The sequence below is a fragment of the Spodoptera frugiperda genome, chromosome 6, assembly GCF_023101765.2.
Source record: "Spodoptera frugiperda isolate SF20-4 chromosome 6, AGI-APGP_CSIRO_Sfru_2.0, whole genome shotgun sequence".
Taxonomy (NCBI): domain Eukaryota; kingdom Metazoa; phylum Arthropoda; class Insecta; order Lepidoptera; family Noctuidae; genus Spodoptera; species Spodoptera frugiperda.
In genome coordinates this window covers 11,811,649-11,831,208 of record NC_064217.1, presented here as the reverse complement: position 1 = coordinate 11,831,208, position 19,560 = coordinate 11,811,649, and the positions used below count along the sequence as shown (strand labels likewise).

At 36.0% G+C, this 19,560-nt stretch overlaps 1 protein-coding gene across 1 annotated transcript; it reads right to left on the bottom strand.

The window, feature by feature from the left end:
* Positions 1 to 622: 622 nt before the first annotated feature.
* LOC118267666 (tetra-peptide repeat homeobox protein 1) lies at positions 623 to 7,344 on the bottom strand. The gene is made up of 4 exons (XM_035581775.2): positions 7,229 to 7,344; positions 4,293 to 4,634; positions 3,890 to 4,039; positions 623 to 1,767 (listed from the first exon to the last, which is right to left on the bottom strand). Exons 1-4 carry the CDS (start codon positions 7,238 to 7,240, stop codon positions 1,588 to 1,590), a joined length of 684 nt encoding a protein of 227 aa, XP_035437668.2. The 5' UTR covers positions 7,241 to 7,344; the 3' UTR covers positions 623 to 1,587.
* Positions 7,345 to 19,560: the final 12,216 nt, after the last annotated feature.

The following is a 19,560-nucleotide window of genomic DNA, read 5'->3' as shown; positions in this document are numbered from 1 at the left end:
TTAGAATGGAAATGTGATTTAGTTACAATTCCAACCCCTCTTTGATATACCTACTTATTTGTTAATTCCAATAACAGGTATACATAACAGGCCGTCATTAATTAGATTGCATGTGATTGTGATTTGAGTTGTTATTTACCCTCGAGAACAACTGTTATCTAGTATCTGTGTGATAGTTGTGACGATAAGTACACACCTAAGGCTGATTGGTCACTTTATTTTAACTTAATCGAACCTACAACATGCTACCTACAATATGTACATGTGTAACTTACCACCTTGGTACCTACATCTTACAAAAATCCCTCTGTTTGTAATTGTATTACTATTGAATAAAATAATGAGTTAAGTTGGATCTGGGATATTAAGTTCTATTTATGCGAAGCGGTTGTGTTCAGTTGTGACATTTTTTTTTGTAGAGGTAAGTCAGGCGTATTTATAATAGTTACATATGTATTATTTTCAATTTTGTCGCTGTGTGTAAAGCGTAAGATTTTATGAAATTAATTGTATGATATGAATATGTTTCACTAAGTATGTATGCATTTTCATGTAAACTAAGAGAATAAATTGGTCTTGAAACAAAGATATTCGAGAAAGGTATAAAGAAATACAACAAAAATATTTGATATACATTTTATTACAAAAAGGTCGTACGCTAAATAGTTTTTAGTCGACTGCGGTCGAAATAAACTTTTATTCTTCATCATTAAAGCTAGAAAATAGAAAAAATAGATTTCTATATACAACAGTGCTTTACCAGGTACTTACGAAGCCTCGACCAATCACGTGCTAGAGATCATGTGAAAACATGAACCTGTATACCAGACAATAAAATATTACATACAACTTACATATATAACTTCTAAACTTCATATTTACATACATAAATATTTACATAAAAACTGTCATGGCGTCTCGTTATTAAAATATACATAGTCTTTATGGCAATTAAGTATATAATTTAAATATAATACCCACACGTACTCAGAGTAGGTTATACTTTTGTTATCTGTCGCCAAAAAGTTGTTAAAAGTAAAACAATTTAAATAGTTGTTCGTTTTTCAATATGGCGGTATCACGGATAACCTACTCTGAATACGTTAACAATAAAATGGCGTCAGGCTTCGTTGTGATTGCACTTTATCCCTAACTCCTTACAAAACCTGAACTTATATCCATTTGTGTACCTCGTTTCCTAGTCTGTCAATTTCCATCACTTTCTTTTAATCAAATATTTCCCAAGTTCCACACAACAGATATAAGCTCTTTGCATCAAACACTCACACATAAAACTACACTTATCTACATCACATAATAACGTTCTGACTCAAACAATAATCCCATATGAAAATGCCTTAACATAAACATATCGCTTTAACAACCACTCGTTCGATGACAAATTAAAAAAAAAAAACTAAAATCCATACTACTTAAAAAAGCACCTTATCACAGGGCTATACGGCTCACAATCGTTTTAGAATATGGCGTAAACTCCCTTCATATTTTCTATAAAGTTTCCTACACACAGAGAAAAATTGTTTATAATTTTAATTTGTCAACAAGCAAGTGACGTCATTGGACAGTTTACCATCCAAGTTTTGAGTGGAAGGCGTGGCCGTGGCCATAGCCGTGGCCGTGGAAATCGTGGATGAGGGGGGCGCTGGCGTAGGACTTGACTACTGGGACGGCGACTGGGGCTGGTACTGGGACGGCTACTGGTTTCGGTACGGCTACTGGGTAGGGCTGGGGGACTGGAACTCCGACCTGCAATTGGAATAGTGCGTTATTGATTTGTTCCTGAGATTAGGTAGACTTACGGCGCATTCCAATCCATTACAACACATTTTGTATGGAGCTTATGTCAAAATTCTACCGCTGGTAGGCAAATCTACCGATAGGTAGGTTATTGGAATGCGCCGTTAGAAAACTTTGTTAGCTTTTTCGCATCATTGGTCAGTCAGTAAGTTGTGTAATTGTTTATTTTCTAGTTAGCCTTTGGAAAATCCTTTACTGTTCATTATACATATGTATACATGAATGTATAAAATTTCCATGTTACAATATTAGTTACCGTACTCCAAACGGCTTTACCGATTTTTACCAAATTTTATATGCGTATTCAGTAGTTCTGAGAATCGGCTACAATATATTTTCCATACTCCTAGTTGATAAGGGTTGTCCCTTAATTTTTTTTCCTTTATTGACGAAATAATGTATAAGGCAAAACAACGTTTGCCGGGTCAGCTAGTAATTTATAAACAAACATATTAAAAAAATCTAGTAGTTGTATAACATTGCTAGTTAAAAAATAAACTTTAAAGTTAAACGAAGTACTTATAAGTTAGGTAACTGGCGTGTGTCTAGACCGGTATAGCATTAACTATTAAGTTCAATTGAGCGACGCGGCGCGGGCGACGGAGCGACGTTGCCATGACGGAAGCTCTGCTAATGTGCATCATTACCTGCTTCATGCTCTAACGATCCTATATTGATTACTTGTAGGTTGATATTGTTTGTTTTAGAGAAATAAACCTTTTTACCTGATAGATATACACTCACGTGATTTTATTATAGCTTTATGTATTGTTTTGTGTTTTATTTTAACGAGGTTAATATAGTTCGAGGGGTGAGTAGATACAGAAGTGGGGTGAATAAATGTTGGGAAAATGTTATAACATACAGCCCGTTCCTGCATCTAATTACCCGTTGAATTCAATTCTATATACAATATTTATATTGTTTTTCCAAATTTTGCTTTCAACTAACTTTTATGCATTTTGTTCTTAATATTATTAAGTAATTTTACTTTTAAGCAATTATCTACGGAGAGCTCCATACTTCCATACCCAAATTGGTGCCTGCGTGCAATTTGCATTGATATAAAAAGGTAACTTCTATCTATACTCTAGAGATCTTCTAGCAAGATTTAATTTTTAAATGAAATGTGAACATTTCATTTAGAAATTTGACGTTTCCTAATGTTAAAATTTTCATAATTTTTCAATGAAGTTCCTATTTACAGCTAATTACATCATCCTATTGACACAAACACATATTATGGCACACTCTAAGGTAAGGCGATGTTATACAATCCTAGATAATGTGCAGTGTAATGGGAATCGCTTCATTAACCTACTAGCACACAGCACGTAACCTCTTCTCCATAGAAATTACATTACTGGCAGACGACACCAGAATTCCAAATGGTCATCATCTCTAGTTTACATGGAAATGGTCTGATTTAGGTTCAGAGTTTACATCATGTATTTTTCTCTGACAAGTATTTTTTTAAAACGTTGCCCCATACTAGGATTTTCTCCTGTGTCGTAGGTGCGTTTACAAATATACAAGTTCACATACACGATATCCAGACTCGAAACAACAATTTGTGGATCACGCAAAGAGTTGCTCTGTGTGGAAATTGAACCCGTTACACTTTACGCGGCTGCTGGTTGCCCAGATCGCCAGATCCGTCGCCGATCGTGCAGTCCAGTGCAGGTTGCAGTTGGTAATATTTTGCTAGTTATTTTATCGAGAGGTGAACTTATGAAAATTCGTTTACATTAAACCAAACACGTAATTTGGAGCTATGATCATTTTTCCACTTTGACAAATATTCCTAGATTCGATTTTTGTATATGTATTACACGTGATATAATCAATGAATTAGATGCTGATTCTTTTACGGTCATATAAGTTCTCATTACTTATTGTATTTTTGGGTTTCTCCGTCACTCTCTCTCTCTCACTCTATCTTTTTCTTAAATCGTTTCTTTCACTACCAGAAGATCGTGACTTTTGCCTGAATTTGTACATTATGCAACCGTTTGTGCTCTCTTTACCCCAATTAAAAGTATGACTGATCTCTCATGTCCCCGATACTTACTTGCTTAATGACGGGGTAAGGTACAGCATGAGGCACGGGCACGGGCACGGGACGGTCGACGGGGACGGCGACGTGCTTCTCAACGGTGACTGGGTACGGCTTCGGGACTGGCACAGCGTAGGGACGGTCTACGGGCACCGGGACTGCCACCTGGAATAGACGATGATGACTTGTCTTTAGTGTGTGATTACTTTTGGTTGGGGTGTTTGACACAGTAACACTTTTTGCATATGATTTGCAATGATACACACTTGATTTATTTGTACATATAATCATTTTGAATTAGAAAGAAATCAGTGTCAATACCTTTGATAATAGTGTAACAAAAATATATTTCTATTCTGTGTATTCTGTGTCAATGAGGAGTTTCTGACAATAATTCTCACTGTGTAAAATTATTTACCTTAACGGCAACAGGGTAAGGTCTATCCACGGGAACAGGGTAGGGCGCAGGCACAGGTACGCCAACATGCTTCGTGACAGTCGTGTGGACATCAGCTCCAACTATGGCTGCCCCAACGGGTCCTCCTAGGTATGGTCCTGCAGCATAGCCAGCGGCGATGGGCCCGCCTAAATGTCCCGCGGCGATGGGTCCTGCTAGATGTCCCGCGTATCCATGACCCAAAGCCACTCCATGACCAATCAGGGGAGCTCCAAAATGACCGACCAGGCCACTTCGCTTCTGGACAACTTTGCTCGGTTCGGGATCCGCCAGAACTGAGGCTGCCAGGAAGAAAACTGCGATCTGGAAATGATGAGAGGATTATTGAAGGAACTGCTTTAAAAAGAAAATGTTTTGTGTAACTTGGCCTACAGATTTTCTGTACATAATGATATTCTATCGAATCAGAATTATGGGAAACGATCTAGACAAGTTATAAAAGTTTACGATCCAATTTTGATTAAAGCTGAATAGGACCAAACTATAATCAACCTTAGTACGACTATTTAAAAGACTTACAACCAGTAGTAAATGGAAACAGAATAAAGGCTGATGATGTTGGTATTGGAACAGGACTAGTTACGAAATGCTATTCTCTTATCACTTCCTTCCACCAAGGATGCAAATCAAGAAGAAAGTGACATGTAACTTCCACAGCCAAAATCGAAGGCTGAACTGCATTTTCGCATACATTGAACCGAACAATGCAAGCTATTACTTTTACTTGTTGCGTGATATGACTTCATCAGGTACATTGATATGCGCAGGAGTGTGTTCAGAAACGAAATTCGAACCACGATTTGAATTTAAATGAAAGGATTCCATGATATGGATAATAGGACATGGTTTACGCGTGTTAGCGTTACGTATTAACTGTCGATGACGAAACTGTTTGATGGGTTCATTATTATGTATTGGAACAATGTAAACAAACAGACGGATAGATACGTTATGTTAGGATATCTAGGACAGTTTTCATTTTATTAGATTCTGGTTTTATAAATATGACGAATTTTTTTGCGTCGATAACAGACTTCCTAGATAAGTCGTAATCTGGATTTTTGAAGAAGGGGTTTGGTTTTGATTTCTGGATTAGGTAAGGTATTATCGGAGTACATATTTGTAGGTTTTACATAGCCTTACGGGAATTACGCGTGAAGTTGTTATGTTATATATAAGTTACTATGTTATCTATTTTTGCAGATTTCAGAAGAATTATTGAGTGCAAATAGAAAATTCATAGAAAAAAGGGTTTACATTATGATTATTTTCGAGTAAAAGATTTAACCGCCATACTAAGAGTCATTTAATGATTACTTAACCCTATCCTTACCAATCTTATTCGGAAAAAAATGTTATTAAGGAATAGGTTAAGTACCCATTTAATGTCTCTGAGTGCGGTAGTTAATGGGGTTATCTTTAACCTCTACGTATAAAGCAGTTTGCAAGAACCCAATAGACTTATAACGTAAATTAATTAAGGAAATAAAGAAAACAAGAGAAATAAAGTTATGAAGCGAAAATTAAGTAAGGTAGTTGGATCAACGACTGCTGTCAAGTGGATCAATAAAGTGGACCTAAGCAACACGGACATACATAGATAGGTAAGTATGGGTAAGTGGAATAAGTAAGGGAAAGTGTTGTATGGAGAAAAACGCTTGGTTAGGTTAGGCCTCTATCAAGTTTTTAATGAAGTTTGTAGTTTTTATACGATGCTGATATATGATTAGTTGATTGTAAGTAATCACTGTCTTATTTACAGCATTGGGAGAATAAATGAGGCAAATACAAAGAGGAGATGTTATAACTGGATTTTCCTTAAAATAATGCTTTATGGGGAGACGCGAGACAAACAAACCACGCTCCTCTATATTTTCTATCTAGCGGCCCTATACTACAAAAGAGTTACCAATTGTCCACACTTTAATGTGCCACTTTTTGACCGCTTATAACCTATCTACACCTTATTACTTGTAATGTCATTGGGATGGTTCGTCTTTTTTGTGTCCCAATGCATAAGCACATTATAGCATTTCCTCTTTGTACTTGCTTCATAGGCTTTCATTTAGATTCTGTTCTAAGAGAGGAATTTTAATAATTAAGATAGAACAGTTTTAAAGAGATTTCTTATTTTAAATCAGCAACTTTAGTCAGTAAGAGTTTAACACTCCTTCTCACTTCGCCCAGAGCGGGAGAAGTCATTGTATGATTTTTCCAAAAAAGCTTGCGGATGGAAACATACTGATGTTGATTATAAACTGACGTTTCATTTATCATTCCGACAATATTCGTGTTATTATGACTTGAAATTTCTATAATAAAAATAAAAAGGAATACGTTAAGAATTAACGTAAAGCTCTGTTGCACTAGTTGGTGTTAAAACTGCTTTATATTGTTTGAAAAAAAAAAACAATCCTTTAGTGATTTTTATAATAAAATGTCTGACAATTGATATTCACGTTTAAAGTAAAGAAATTTATTCCCGGCAGATACAAAGACTATAAGCAGTTCGATTGCAACAATTAAGAATGTGCATTGTGTGTTTTATCTGTGGGAAAAGCGCGCGAAATGAGTTAAGTGTTAGGTATTTTCTATCTGTGTAGTATATTTTTTTAATTTTGGTGTGTAGAACAATGAAATATTACATGACATTATACTAGTTATTTACTTTAGAACTACTTTTAATAAAAACCTACTTCTGATTTTTGATTTTGATTTTTTTTTATCACAAAAATAAATTGTTTTCTCGAATTCTTCTTAAAAAAATATATATTTATTTACTATCATAATATTACAAAAAAAAAAACAATCTCCGCTAAAACACAACACCGCAAAAACAATACCAAATATTAACTAGTAACAATTTAATTGTACTAATTTCATTTATCAACACTTACATAGGCCTTCATTTTGAAAAGGATCACTGCACTAAAACTGAACACTGTAAGGATCAAACTACACTGTGCATATGTGCTCTAGAGTTAGCAAACCTTTTATATAAGGCTTGGAGTACACGGCCCCACTATCGAAGCCCAAACGGTCTCAACTTCAAACTCAGTTTTGCGACACTTAGCAAAGTTACTGGTATGCCAATAATTTGGACATTATTCAAATAGACTGGGATTTGTAATGAGATTTTAGTTTAGTATGTATAATGAATTTGTTATTAGGATTTCGTGTGAAACAATGGGTTGGTAGTTTTTGAATAGACGTTTTATTACGATTGTTTATTATTTTAAATTTTTGATATAAGCTTCAGTCAAAACGTGTGCAATATAGAAATATGATGTTAATTGTGTTTAAAGTTGCAACTGTATATGGAATATACAACATAACTAGTTAAATAGAAGTTCAAGCTTTTGTTCTTTTTACATTCCCATACAGATATGTAATATTTTTTTTTGTTATTTTTTTAACCCAAAAAGTGTCTTGGCATTTTTGACGTTCAATATATAATGAAATAAATAATTCTGACTTTGACTTAACGAAGAACTGTTTTCTTCACGAAAATTTTTGCGTTATGCGATTGAAATATTTTTTATTAAAATAAAATGACAACCAATTTAGTAAGTAGGTAATTCGATGGAACTGTCTTAACATAACACTACGTTTTATTGAAAATCTGTGTTGATATTAACATCAAGTTGGACATTTAATAAATTCCCTTATTCACTAAAATATTCCAATTCTAACTAATACCGCGACACATTTTAACGGCTTCCCTGTCCAATTTAGCTAGACCTTTGTCCGAAGCTCGTCCACACAATCTGTACTTCAATCTAGTCCTTTTTCCTATACCCTATTTAGTACCAGAGGTCATCATAACCTGGTCGTCCGCTTAGACTAGCCAGAATCTGTCCATTACGCTACAATAAAGTAGATCATGACAAAAGCAATTAAAGGCAAGAGATAGCTTTACATAGTAAACTAGCTTTTCAACGAGACTTTACTTAAAAAATATAATATATTAGTTTTTATATTTTTCCTTTTAATTTGGGCTTTTTGCGTGTCTGTTTCTCGGCTTGTTACTTTACATATCTAGGCTTTTTTATGGAATAGAGACAAACGAGGGTCACCTGATGGTAAGCAATCAGCGCCGCCAGTGGACACCCGCAACACCAGAGGAGACACAAGTGCGTTGCCAGCCTTTTGTAAAGGAATACGCTCTTTTCTTGAAAGTAAGGTTTTCTCGTGTTCCAACTGTATGTACGTATATTATCTGTGCGATTATGGGGTTTTAGGTTATATCGCTATAGTTAATAAACTGCCGCTTTCAATAACCGATCAAAATCCAAGATTAAGATTTTTGACATTAGTTCTATAGAGTTTCTGTCAAAAATGTATATCGATCCAAAGATTTTAAATTAAGATCAGTTATTGAAATCGGTAGAAGAACCTTTAGCGACTGTTTTCTTATTTGTTATAGTTAAATAGATAACGAATTTGTCTGTTAATTCGGTTGAAGAAAGCAATTAATGTGGGTCATTAAAACTTTAATTATGTCCCTCAAAATCTCCTCAACTAAATTCACAGAAAAGTGTCATACATCCATCCAATAAGTCAATAAACAAACACACTGTAAGTAGTATTAGTATGGATAGAGTAGTTATTCTAATTAATTTGATTTGACTAGGACATTTTGTCATATCCCGTGTCTGGATCATTTGATACTGTCGCATGTATCAACGTTTTATTTAAGTTAGAACTTACCGTTCAATTACATCCACAAGAGACGTAGCGTAATTTATATGTCAGATACCTAGAGTAAAGAAACTTTGTGGTAGCCATTTTTAGTCTATTTATACCTAACTAGCTACTTACGCGCGGTTTCACCCGTTCTGCTTGGCTCCTATTGGTCATAGCGTGATGTTTTATAGCCTTTAACCTTTGTCGATAAATGCACTATTCCACACAAAAAGAATTATTCAAATTGGACCAGTAGTTCTGGAGATTAGCGCGTTCAAACAAACAAACTCTTCAGCTTTATAATATTATAGTATAGATGAGGTTTACCATATTTTTATTCATACTAGTGTCACATCATTGCACGTTGAATATTTGGCAGCTGTTGTAATTGGACAAAACCCTCTTTCTACATTAGCGTGAGTTTCTGATTTATCTGTTAAACACTGCAAATATCAGTACCCTCTATTCGGTGACCTCACTGCGATCTCCAAGCCTGCCCAGCGTAGGGTTTTTGGCAAACCCAATCTTAAGAGCGAGGTCTTTATTTGAGGGGAAAGGCATCTCTCTTACTGACTGAAAACCACCCCGTTCCTGCTCCTGTTTCGAGGCAGAGCACTGGGGCTCTGCTACCCGCTGGGTCGTCCGCAGCTCCCACAGATCTTCGTTAAGAAGTCCCACAGATCTTCGTTAAGAAGTTGATGTATTTTGAATGATGAGATGTTGACAGTATCTAAATGTTGGTATTCAAATCTCAACTATATTTTATTAGCCACTAGGATCAAATTCAATCAATGTCAAAGGTAATATTAATGACTAAAAATCAATTAAATTGCAGTCCCGATTGTTTTAGTTCACACGCTATTTCCTTTAAAAGGCCAAATTAGTCATAACTGTTTAACTAGGCAGAAAGTAATTGTTGTTGGAGTATGTAGGTGGCGACATCTGGTGGGAACTAACAGTAACTGGACGCGTTCAAAATGACTAGTAATGTAAGGTCATGTAATCAATATTGGGTAGGTCAGTATTGAAGTTAAAAATAACACCTACTTGTAAGTGTGTAAAGGGTGGATCAGGTTTTCTTAATTATCTTGTATTCTATTGTATCCTGATAATATTATTGTCTGAATAACGGATTAATCATTTAATTTTCTACATTTTCTTAGAACACTGCTTTCAGAAAGCAATAATGATCAATTTAGATCACATTCTATCATCACCATTTTACTTAATTTCGTCTTGTGATGATTTCCTTCATTGATTAACGTTTTCAGTGAATACATGACCTGTAAAGATAGTTTTAACTTAATGTGCTTAAACTAATTAACTTAAATTATTATTATAAACGTGAAAGTTTGTTTGGATGTTTGTTGCTTCATTAAGACATGAATAGAGACGTTTGTTGCTTCATGTGTGGAGACGGCGGCGCCCGCCAATATTGGCAGTGCCAACGGCGAGGACCAATCTTCTCGCTAAAGCACCACTGACTCGCGCAATCCGTACCATCAATAAGCTCCACAATCAGATTGACATATTTACAGCTCCTTCGAGTGAATTCACAAAAGTATTATTGTTTATTTTAAGTTACGATGGTGAATAGTTCCTTATGTACTTATTTTATATTTATTTTTTGTTATTTTAGGTTAGTTGTTTTGTTACTGTTATTGTATAATTATGTTATTATGTAAGGTTATTTAGTAGTTTTGTAATACATAGGTTAGGTAAGGGTTTCTTCATTATGATTGCTTTTTGTTTCTTTTTTTCTCCTTATTTTTTGTATAATTTATTTTTAGTTTCTTAAGTTTATTATGTACACTAGGTTAAGCCTCACTGTCGCATTGGGAAAATCCTGTAATGAGAGTGTAGGAAGATTTTTATAATAAATAAATAAATAAATAAATAAATAAATTACCACTAAAACTACTGAACGGATTTTGATGGAATTTGGGAGAACGCGGGAGAAGCCGCTGGCCGTCACTGCACAGATGACATTGTTCAGGAGTGCTGTTGGATCAAATAATTTTCTTTAAGATTTGTAATTTGATTCAATGTTTCATTTTACAGCAGGCAAAAAGGAATCAACGAGTTCGTCTCGTGCTAAATTGAATTATGTATCTATTTTGTACATCATATCACTTACATTTATCAACCATCATTTATTGCTTGAAACGCGGGCGAAGACGTGGGTTGAACACTAAGCGATCTATAAAGGGCTTTACTACATACAAAGGTATTACTTAGTACTTACAGGTCTCAATATGACTCACCCACTGTCTCTGATCGAGCACCTCGATTCGATTACTCGGTCAACTTACTTTGTTTTACTTTCGTTTTCTTTTGAATGCGAATTGTGAATAGTCGTGATATTGATACGATTTACTGATACTACTGTTGTTAAAATAATTGTGAGAAATGTAGACACGTCTTTTTATATCTTAATGGGTACCTGTTCCGGAGCTGCGCACTGCCTAGCGGGTTACCGGGACTCCGGCTCGAACAGCAGGAGTAGGAACGGGGTGGTTTTTAGTCAGTAAGAGATCTCATTGGATGATTTACTTCCCTCAAAAAAGGGCAAAGGTGCACATATACAGTATAACACCCAACTATCATTAGGCTTACTGAACACATTTCTTCAATAAAAAAATATATTTAATTAATTCATCTAAAGCGATAGCCGGTTCTAACCAGAGGTGTGCACGTTGCTCTGGATGCGTTTGGCTAAACTATGTTTGCCAATGAATATGATTGGTGGAAACCACTGGTGGAAATGAACTCAGCTAAGCTATGTTTTTTCACGCATCCATAGCACGCATATTTTCATATGAAAACACCAACATCAACCTGTGACTTCTTCTGTACCCTTAGTAAGAGTTTAATTTACGTTTAAAGTAATCGAAACGAGAGCGCGTTCGGCGCTGATTGGTGACCAATGTGTTTCTTTATCTAATTAAGCATTTACTATTAAATTGTGTCCGTGCCTGGTTAGTTTACATAAATGCCCTTCGCCTCTGGCGTTTAATGAAATGTCATGCGATGACATTGTTAGGTTAGCATTGCTGTACCTTACCTAATGACCTTTTGGTATAGGCTTTGGGTTTTGAACCACAATATTGTAGAACAGGGATGGTAAACCTTGGAAAGAAATGTTTATTGAGGCAATGAATGGGCCATACAATGTTTGTGGCTATCATGTATCAACAATCTATTAGTGGTCTGATCAAAGGCCTCTTCTCACTCGGCCTCTTTGAGCATTCATCACCACGCTTGCTCAATGCAGTTTGGCGATTTCATTGGTAAGATTCGAATCCGCGCCCTCATGCATGAGAAGCTTGCACGCATGACATTTTTTTAGACAATGTTTTTGGCTATATAAACTATCTGATATAACTGGTGTCACCGTAGCCTGAGTCAGTACTCAGGTTCATCTACTCTTGCAACATCAGATACATCACCAGTGCATTGCCGGTTCTAAAGCGATAGGTGACGTGCTCAAAATAATGTGTTGCATACGTCATAAATGAGACAATCGCCAGTGGTTTGCAATTACTGCTAGCACTATAAAAGAACCAATCACTAAGAAGTTAATTACGTTCACCGAGGTTGTAGGTACTATAGATGGTACCTTTTTTAACATCGGACCCTTCTATAAAAAAATACAAATAACAGACATGCCTCTAAACCTAATCGGTCGTCTAGCTTCCTAAAATCTGATATGAGTCTACTTTATTTTCCATTGGCAATTTCTTGACCAATAGAATGTAATAACTTAAGATTATTTTATTGGGCAAATAAAATACCTAACTACCTTAGCCAAAGTAAACTAATATTCAATTATGGTGTAGCTACAATTAATAAAGGACAACCTGAAGGTATTAATCTTGAACGTAGTTCGACAGTTTCTACGTATGGACACCAGCAGCTCAACTTACACCAATCTGACGAATTCCCTTAATCCATTTTTAACTTTATTCCTTTGTAATAGAGTCTCTAATCTACTTAACTTTGACACATAAGTATACGTTGATGTGCGTTTGTACTGTAGCAATCGACAACGTTAATTACAATTTTGTAACACGAGTAAATAGATAGTAATATATTCAGGATGTATATCAAAAAGGCATTAGTTCTGTTGCACAATGGTGCATAAATTATTTATTAGGACTTGGGAACTTGTAACGGTTCATAGATTAGGTAAAATGTTAAGATGTGACTTGTAAATAAGATTCATGGTAAACAATTTTATTATTCACCATTGTTAGCAGCAATGATTATTATGTTAGTAGGAGCTATGGTGTTGGTCTAATTCGCCGCCGTTAGCAGCAGCATTTTCATACTGATGATGAATAGTGGTGGTAGTATCTGTGAGTCTTTTTCCTCAGATCCCAACCACATTTTGAGGTTTCCTTTTCATCAAAAAGGTGGTTAATGTGAAAATTATATTGATTGAATTGCAATAAAAGTTGAGTCCATGGTCCAAGAAGTTTTATAACAGAATAAATTATATAATGTGTACAAAAACCCATTACTTAAAGTGTTAAGGATTGATATTTTTATATTTAAAATGGTAGTATCTTCATCTCACTGCAAAATCCAGCACAGCTATTAATTGTCTACTCTATGCCGCTGTAGTAAGCGCGGGAAGGCATGATGCAACTCCGGACGGGACTCGAACAGGCTCCAATTTATCTGCCCATTATTCAAGACATATTAAAATCTACACGACCAGAATTATAGTCTAAAATATTTGTAGTTTTTAATTACCTAGATATAATTGTATTTGTAATGCCACTTGTATTGTAATCATTGTAATCTTCTTTTTCCATTCGTCCTTAGCTAACGTCAGTAAACTACTCATTGATTTTTTTATGGAATAGGGGGGCAAACGAGCAGAGAGCCATGGACACCCGCAACACCAGAGGAGGCACAAGCGCGTTCCCGGCCTTTTGAAGAGGAATACGCTCTTTTCTTGAAGGTTTGAAGGTCGTATCGTTTCGGATATACCGACGACGACAGCTCATTCCACAGTTTTTTTTTCTTTTATACCCTGACGCACAGTCAACAAACTGATCACTTGAAAGTAAGTGATTAACACTCCCTATATAGTTACGTAAAATTAACAATTTTGATAGTGTTGTCGTGTTGCTCACAACCTGTTCTATTTCTATCTGAGTATTAATGTCACAATAATTCAATCGGTGACCATATTGTTCTAGTTTCCCAATTGTAACTGCACTAAAGTGCGGAGACAGTGTTGTGCAATCTGCACTTTACTGCAGTGGTCCTTACTTAGGGACATGCGATGCAATTACGTGGGCGCTTTTCTTGTTTTAATTGTTAAATCATTTATAGATGAAGTGTGATATAGATTAGATCAATTTCTAGATCCAGCTTTTGATAATTATGAAAGGTAAAGAAGCCTTTTTATATGATAGGGAACCCAACAAAATGCTATAACGAATCACCTGATGGTAAGTGCCTAGAGACGCCTTTTTTTTAAACGTTGCCCTAATTTTGGATTTTCTCCTGTGTCGTGGGTGTGTTTATAAACATACAAGTTCACGGGCACATGACGCCCAGACCCGAAACAACAATTTGTGGATCACACAAAGAGTTATTCCGTGCGGGAATTGAAACCGCTACACGTTGCTTTTCAGCAGATTACCCGGCCGACGCATCAACCATACAGTCATGTTATGCATGACAACACTAGAGAATTGACAATTGTCAAAAACCTAACATTTTTATTTTACGCTCTTTAGTTTTTAATAAGGGAATAAGTCGAGGATAGTTTTCAAAATACTGAAACCAAGTGTCGACATTGGCAAACTAGCATTAATACGGTCTAACACGAGCTATATAGATCGTTGTATTGGTACGCTGCGCGCGCGCAGATCTCGTATAGATAGCATCGCTTAGCTACGCGACTGTCACGTTAATGTACCGGTACCTTACATTGCATTGTTATACAATAGGGCTTAGGAAACTGTATTAAGTAAAGAGATAAAACCTATACCTAGATAACTAAAACTTATATCTACCTAACCCATACCTAGATAAAATCTGTACATATACGAGACTGAACTTAGTTATACAGGCGATATACTTGACTCTTGGGTGAGGTAAGAGAAAGAATCAGAATCGGACTTAAAATCCACCTTGTGAATCATCAGCAGCCCTGGTCAGACGTCAGACCCACTTGGACCCAAAGTATTTGTGATGGCCTGATGGATTTTTGAACTGCGGCGTACATACTCTGGGGTCTGGTTATGTTGGCTTCTAAGATCTCACATCATCATCACATCAACAGCCTGTAAGTGGCCACTGCTGACCAAAGTCCTCTTCACACAGTTTTGAGCGTTAAACACCGCGGTTGCTCAGTGCCAGTTGGCGATTTTAAAAACTTATAATTAGACATTATAAGTCCAGGAGTCCTCATGACGTTTGTCTATGTTTTGTCTTCTAAGATACTCTGTACCATCAACTATTGTCTTCTAAGATCCCAGTCACCAGCCACTATCAACCAATCAATGACGACCTTCAGTCTACTAATACTTATTACTTAAAACCTAAATAAACCTTTATTTAATTAATGAATTGCTTAACATAGCACAATTAGCATTTGTTCAAGGAGTATGAAACAATGTGTCACTGGTAGCATGCCAGGTGTCCCGGATTACATCGCTTTTGTAATACGCTGAGGACCACGGTAATGAGGACTGGCTTATGTAATTGTGTCTGTAGTCTGAGTTCAGTGGGCCGCGATAGTACCACCAGTATATAAATATAATTTCATAGGCTTGTAGTATCTTGTAAGTTATTGATTAAAATAGGTTTTTTGGTATGTATTGTTAACGGAGTTAATTCGGTATCTTCTCTCTTCTAATTTTATTTTGCTCAACAATAGCATTTGTCATTAACGTCATATTTTCCAGTTCACAAATATTTTTTTATGCTATAAGCCTGTAAATGAACTGACGGATCACCTGATGGTAAGCAATCGCCGCCGCCCATGGACACTCGAAACACCAGAAGCGTTATAAGTGCGTTGCCGGCCTTTTGGGGTTAGGAATTTAAGGGTTGTTGGGGAATAGGGGATTGGGAAGATTGGGCCTCCAGTAACCTCACTCACACAACGAAACAACACTTAAGCGTTGTTTCACGTCAGTTTTCTGTGAGGCCGTGGTATCACTCCAGTCGAGCCGGCCCATTCGTACCAAAGCATGGCTCTCCCACACTTAAAAACATACAGATTTACAAGCAAACGCCATTAATGCATGCCATATTCAAAATAACGATTAATCACGTCACTATCGAGTGTCGGATCTCCTACACGGTGCAGCATTCCAGTAATTTCTACATCCTATGGTTTAGCATAGACACTAGTTACTCTATAAACAACACTACGTACATTTGAAAGGGACTCTGTTCCCACAACTCCTTACAAATAGATCTGTACTTCATTTCCAAACGACAAACGACTTATGTAGCTGATCCAAGACAATGCGTTTGGAACTTTAGTTGTGAAGTATTATGGTTGTGTTTAGATTGGGTAGGTGATATCAAATGACACGCGAAGAATGCATCGATGCTCTACTTTCCAGTGTCTCAAGGATATCGTTGCTTTTAGTTTTGTGTTTGTTTATGTTTCCTTGAGCTGCTGTGGGTCTAGTGGGACCTGTTTGACTATCGAAGGCCTCATTTAGTAATTTGGATGAAAAATGGACATGTAAAAGTGTTACTTTGTAACTCATTTGCAGAAATAAATATCATTTATAAGTATGAACAGTGAAGTATTTTGATATTGCAAGAAAACTTCTGTAGGTACTGGCGCCATAATGTTTTCTTTTCAGGATGGTTAAAGCAACGTGTGACGTGTAGCATTTCCATTATCGCACGGAGCAACTCTTTGTGTGATCCATAAATTGTTGTTTCGGGTCTTGCTGTCATGTATCCCTATGTGAACTTGTATGTTTGTAAACGCACCCAAGACACAGGAGAAAAACCTAGTGTGGGGCAACGTTTAAAAAAAGGAAAAATATATTACAATAATAATCACATACTTAATGAAAGTAGGTCCTACACTATAAGGAAACAATCTAATTTAAACAGTATCTCCACAACTATTTTACTTAGCAAACAGAATGCATAACTAATTACCAGTAACACCCAAAACCCAATTACTAGCTTGCACATAAAATAAACAAGTACATAATATAAAATAACAAGTAATTAGTATTTCTATTTACGTGAACACATAAATGTGAACGACTTAATTTCATCTGTATTAGAGTTGCGTAATATTTCGTTAATCTGTTGATTGCGTTCCACATAATTAGCGAAGGTTTTAGTTACAGTACTAAAATTATTTTAATAGGTACTACTCGTATTATTTACTTTTATATGGTATAAGCCGGTAAACGAGCAGACGGATTACCCGATAGTAAGCAATCGCCGCCGCCCATAGACACCACCACACCAGAGGCGTTACTAGTGCGTTGCCGGGGCTTGGTGACATGGTTTATTCGTGCCGAGGCATGGCTCTCCCACACTTAAAGTAGTATGACATACATTTACTTATTTACATATAACTAAACCTATGTATAATTTATTTGTTGTTTGTATGTAGTTGTTTATATTATAACTTTCACGAGACATACTACATTAATTATTATGTTTTTCGGCTTATCCACGTATGAATTACGGCTTACTCAAGAGGAAATTGACTAGTTTCAAGCCATGCTAGAGAACGATCGTCGAGAGTGTGTCACGGAATCCTGCTCATGAATATAAGCCTCTAGTATGGCTTGTTACCCGACTGCGCCAGAAGGAGGGTTATGTTTTTCGAGAGTATGTATGTATGTATGTATGTATGTATGTAAGTATGTATAATTGTTTGGCACGCTCTGCAGCCTAAACGGCTTGATGGATTTTGACTTGAGAGGTGTCGTTAGATTCGTATTTACTGTGAGAGTGACACTGGATATATCAAAATGTTTAAAAAAACAAAATGGCGGATTTTTGGCGCCAAATTCGAATATTGCTCACTCTCTAGCCTGAACGACTCGATGGATTTCAGCTTGATAGGGGTCGTTTGATTCGTATTTACTGTGAGAGTGACACTAGATATATCAAAATATAATAAATAATAAAACTAAAAGAAAATAAAATAAAAAAAGGTAATTTAAAAAACTAAAAAACCCGACTGCGTTTCTTTATAACATGAAAATGAAAAAATCCTAAAACAAGAATACAAGAAAAATTTAAGCAGTCGGGACCCTTCTAGAAAGCCATAATTCATAATATTTAGAATGGGTCCCGACTGCTTAAATTTTTCTTGTATTCTTGTTTTAGGATTTTTTCATTTTCATGTTATAAAGAAACGCAGTCGTTTTTTAGTTTTTTAAATTACCTTTTTTATAACTAGTCGAGTTCGTCGTCAAACAGTTACGTGAGTAAGCCGAAAAATATAATAATTAAGGTGTTTCCTATTTCATGTTACTTTTATTTCTTTATTCTACATTTATAAAATAGCAGGACCTAAGCATCCGATAATGTTACCTATTCAAGTACAGCAATAAAGACAACTAACAAAAACAAGCCATCACTAATCACCATCGACGGAATGAAGGTGATACCAATAACAATGATTACAAACCCATCCATTTTCCGACCTTGATACACATCACTTAACATAGCCCAAATTCCTCTAAGATTGAGCTCCACATACCTTTGTAAACTAACCCGAGCTAGCACTAGATCGGTATCAATTTTATTGCATTTTCACTCGTCAATGACATAATCACGACGCTTCGTATAAGGTGGCTGCCAGTCAGGCAGGCTCTATAAAAAATGCAATAATTTCTAGCTGCATGATGTCAGCCCTGGTTACGACATGGTGCCATGATTTGTGAGTCCACAGACCACTGTCGGGTTTGTTTACAGGGTTCCTAATGGGCTGAACTAGGTTTGTTTATTTTGTGAGCTTTCAGTTACTATTTTGGAAAAGATTTCAGTTCTGACTTGTTCTAATAAAGATTGTAAAATAAAGGGGTTGAGTGTTTTTCCTTATACTGGTCACAGTTAATTTTGATAGTAATAGATTACATGGTTAACGCGGTGTGTGCGCAACTTGCTGCCGTGGAACGTGTAGTGAGCTCGATTCCCGCATGGAGCAACGCTGTGTGAACCCAAATTGTTATTCCGGGTGAAATTGTATGTTTGTAAACGAACTCACGATACAGGAGAAAATCCTAGTGTGGGGAAAGGTGTAAAAACGTTTCTTCATCTTTCTCAGTATACAATAATAATAATTAATACCGCAATTCCAGACAACGGATTATTATTTTAACGGCTTTTAATTAATGGAACATGGAACTCATAACATAACTGATGACAAATGGATGTTGCATTGTACATACCATCGGATATTCAAAACGTGATTAAACCTGTATGGGCATAACAGATACTACGTATTAACAAATTCTACAAAAACATTTCGTCGTACCTACTTTAGACTCCTAATGCAATATAATAGGTAAGTTTAAGA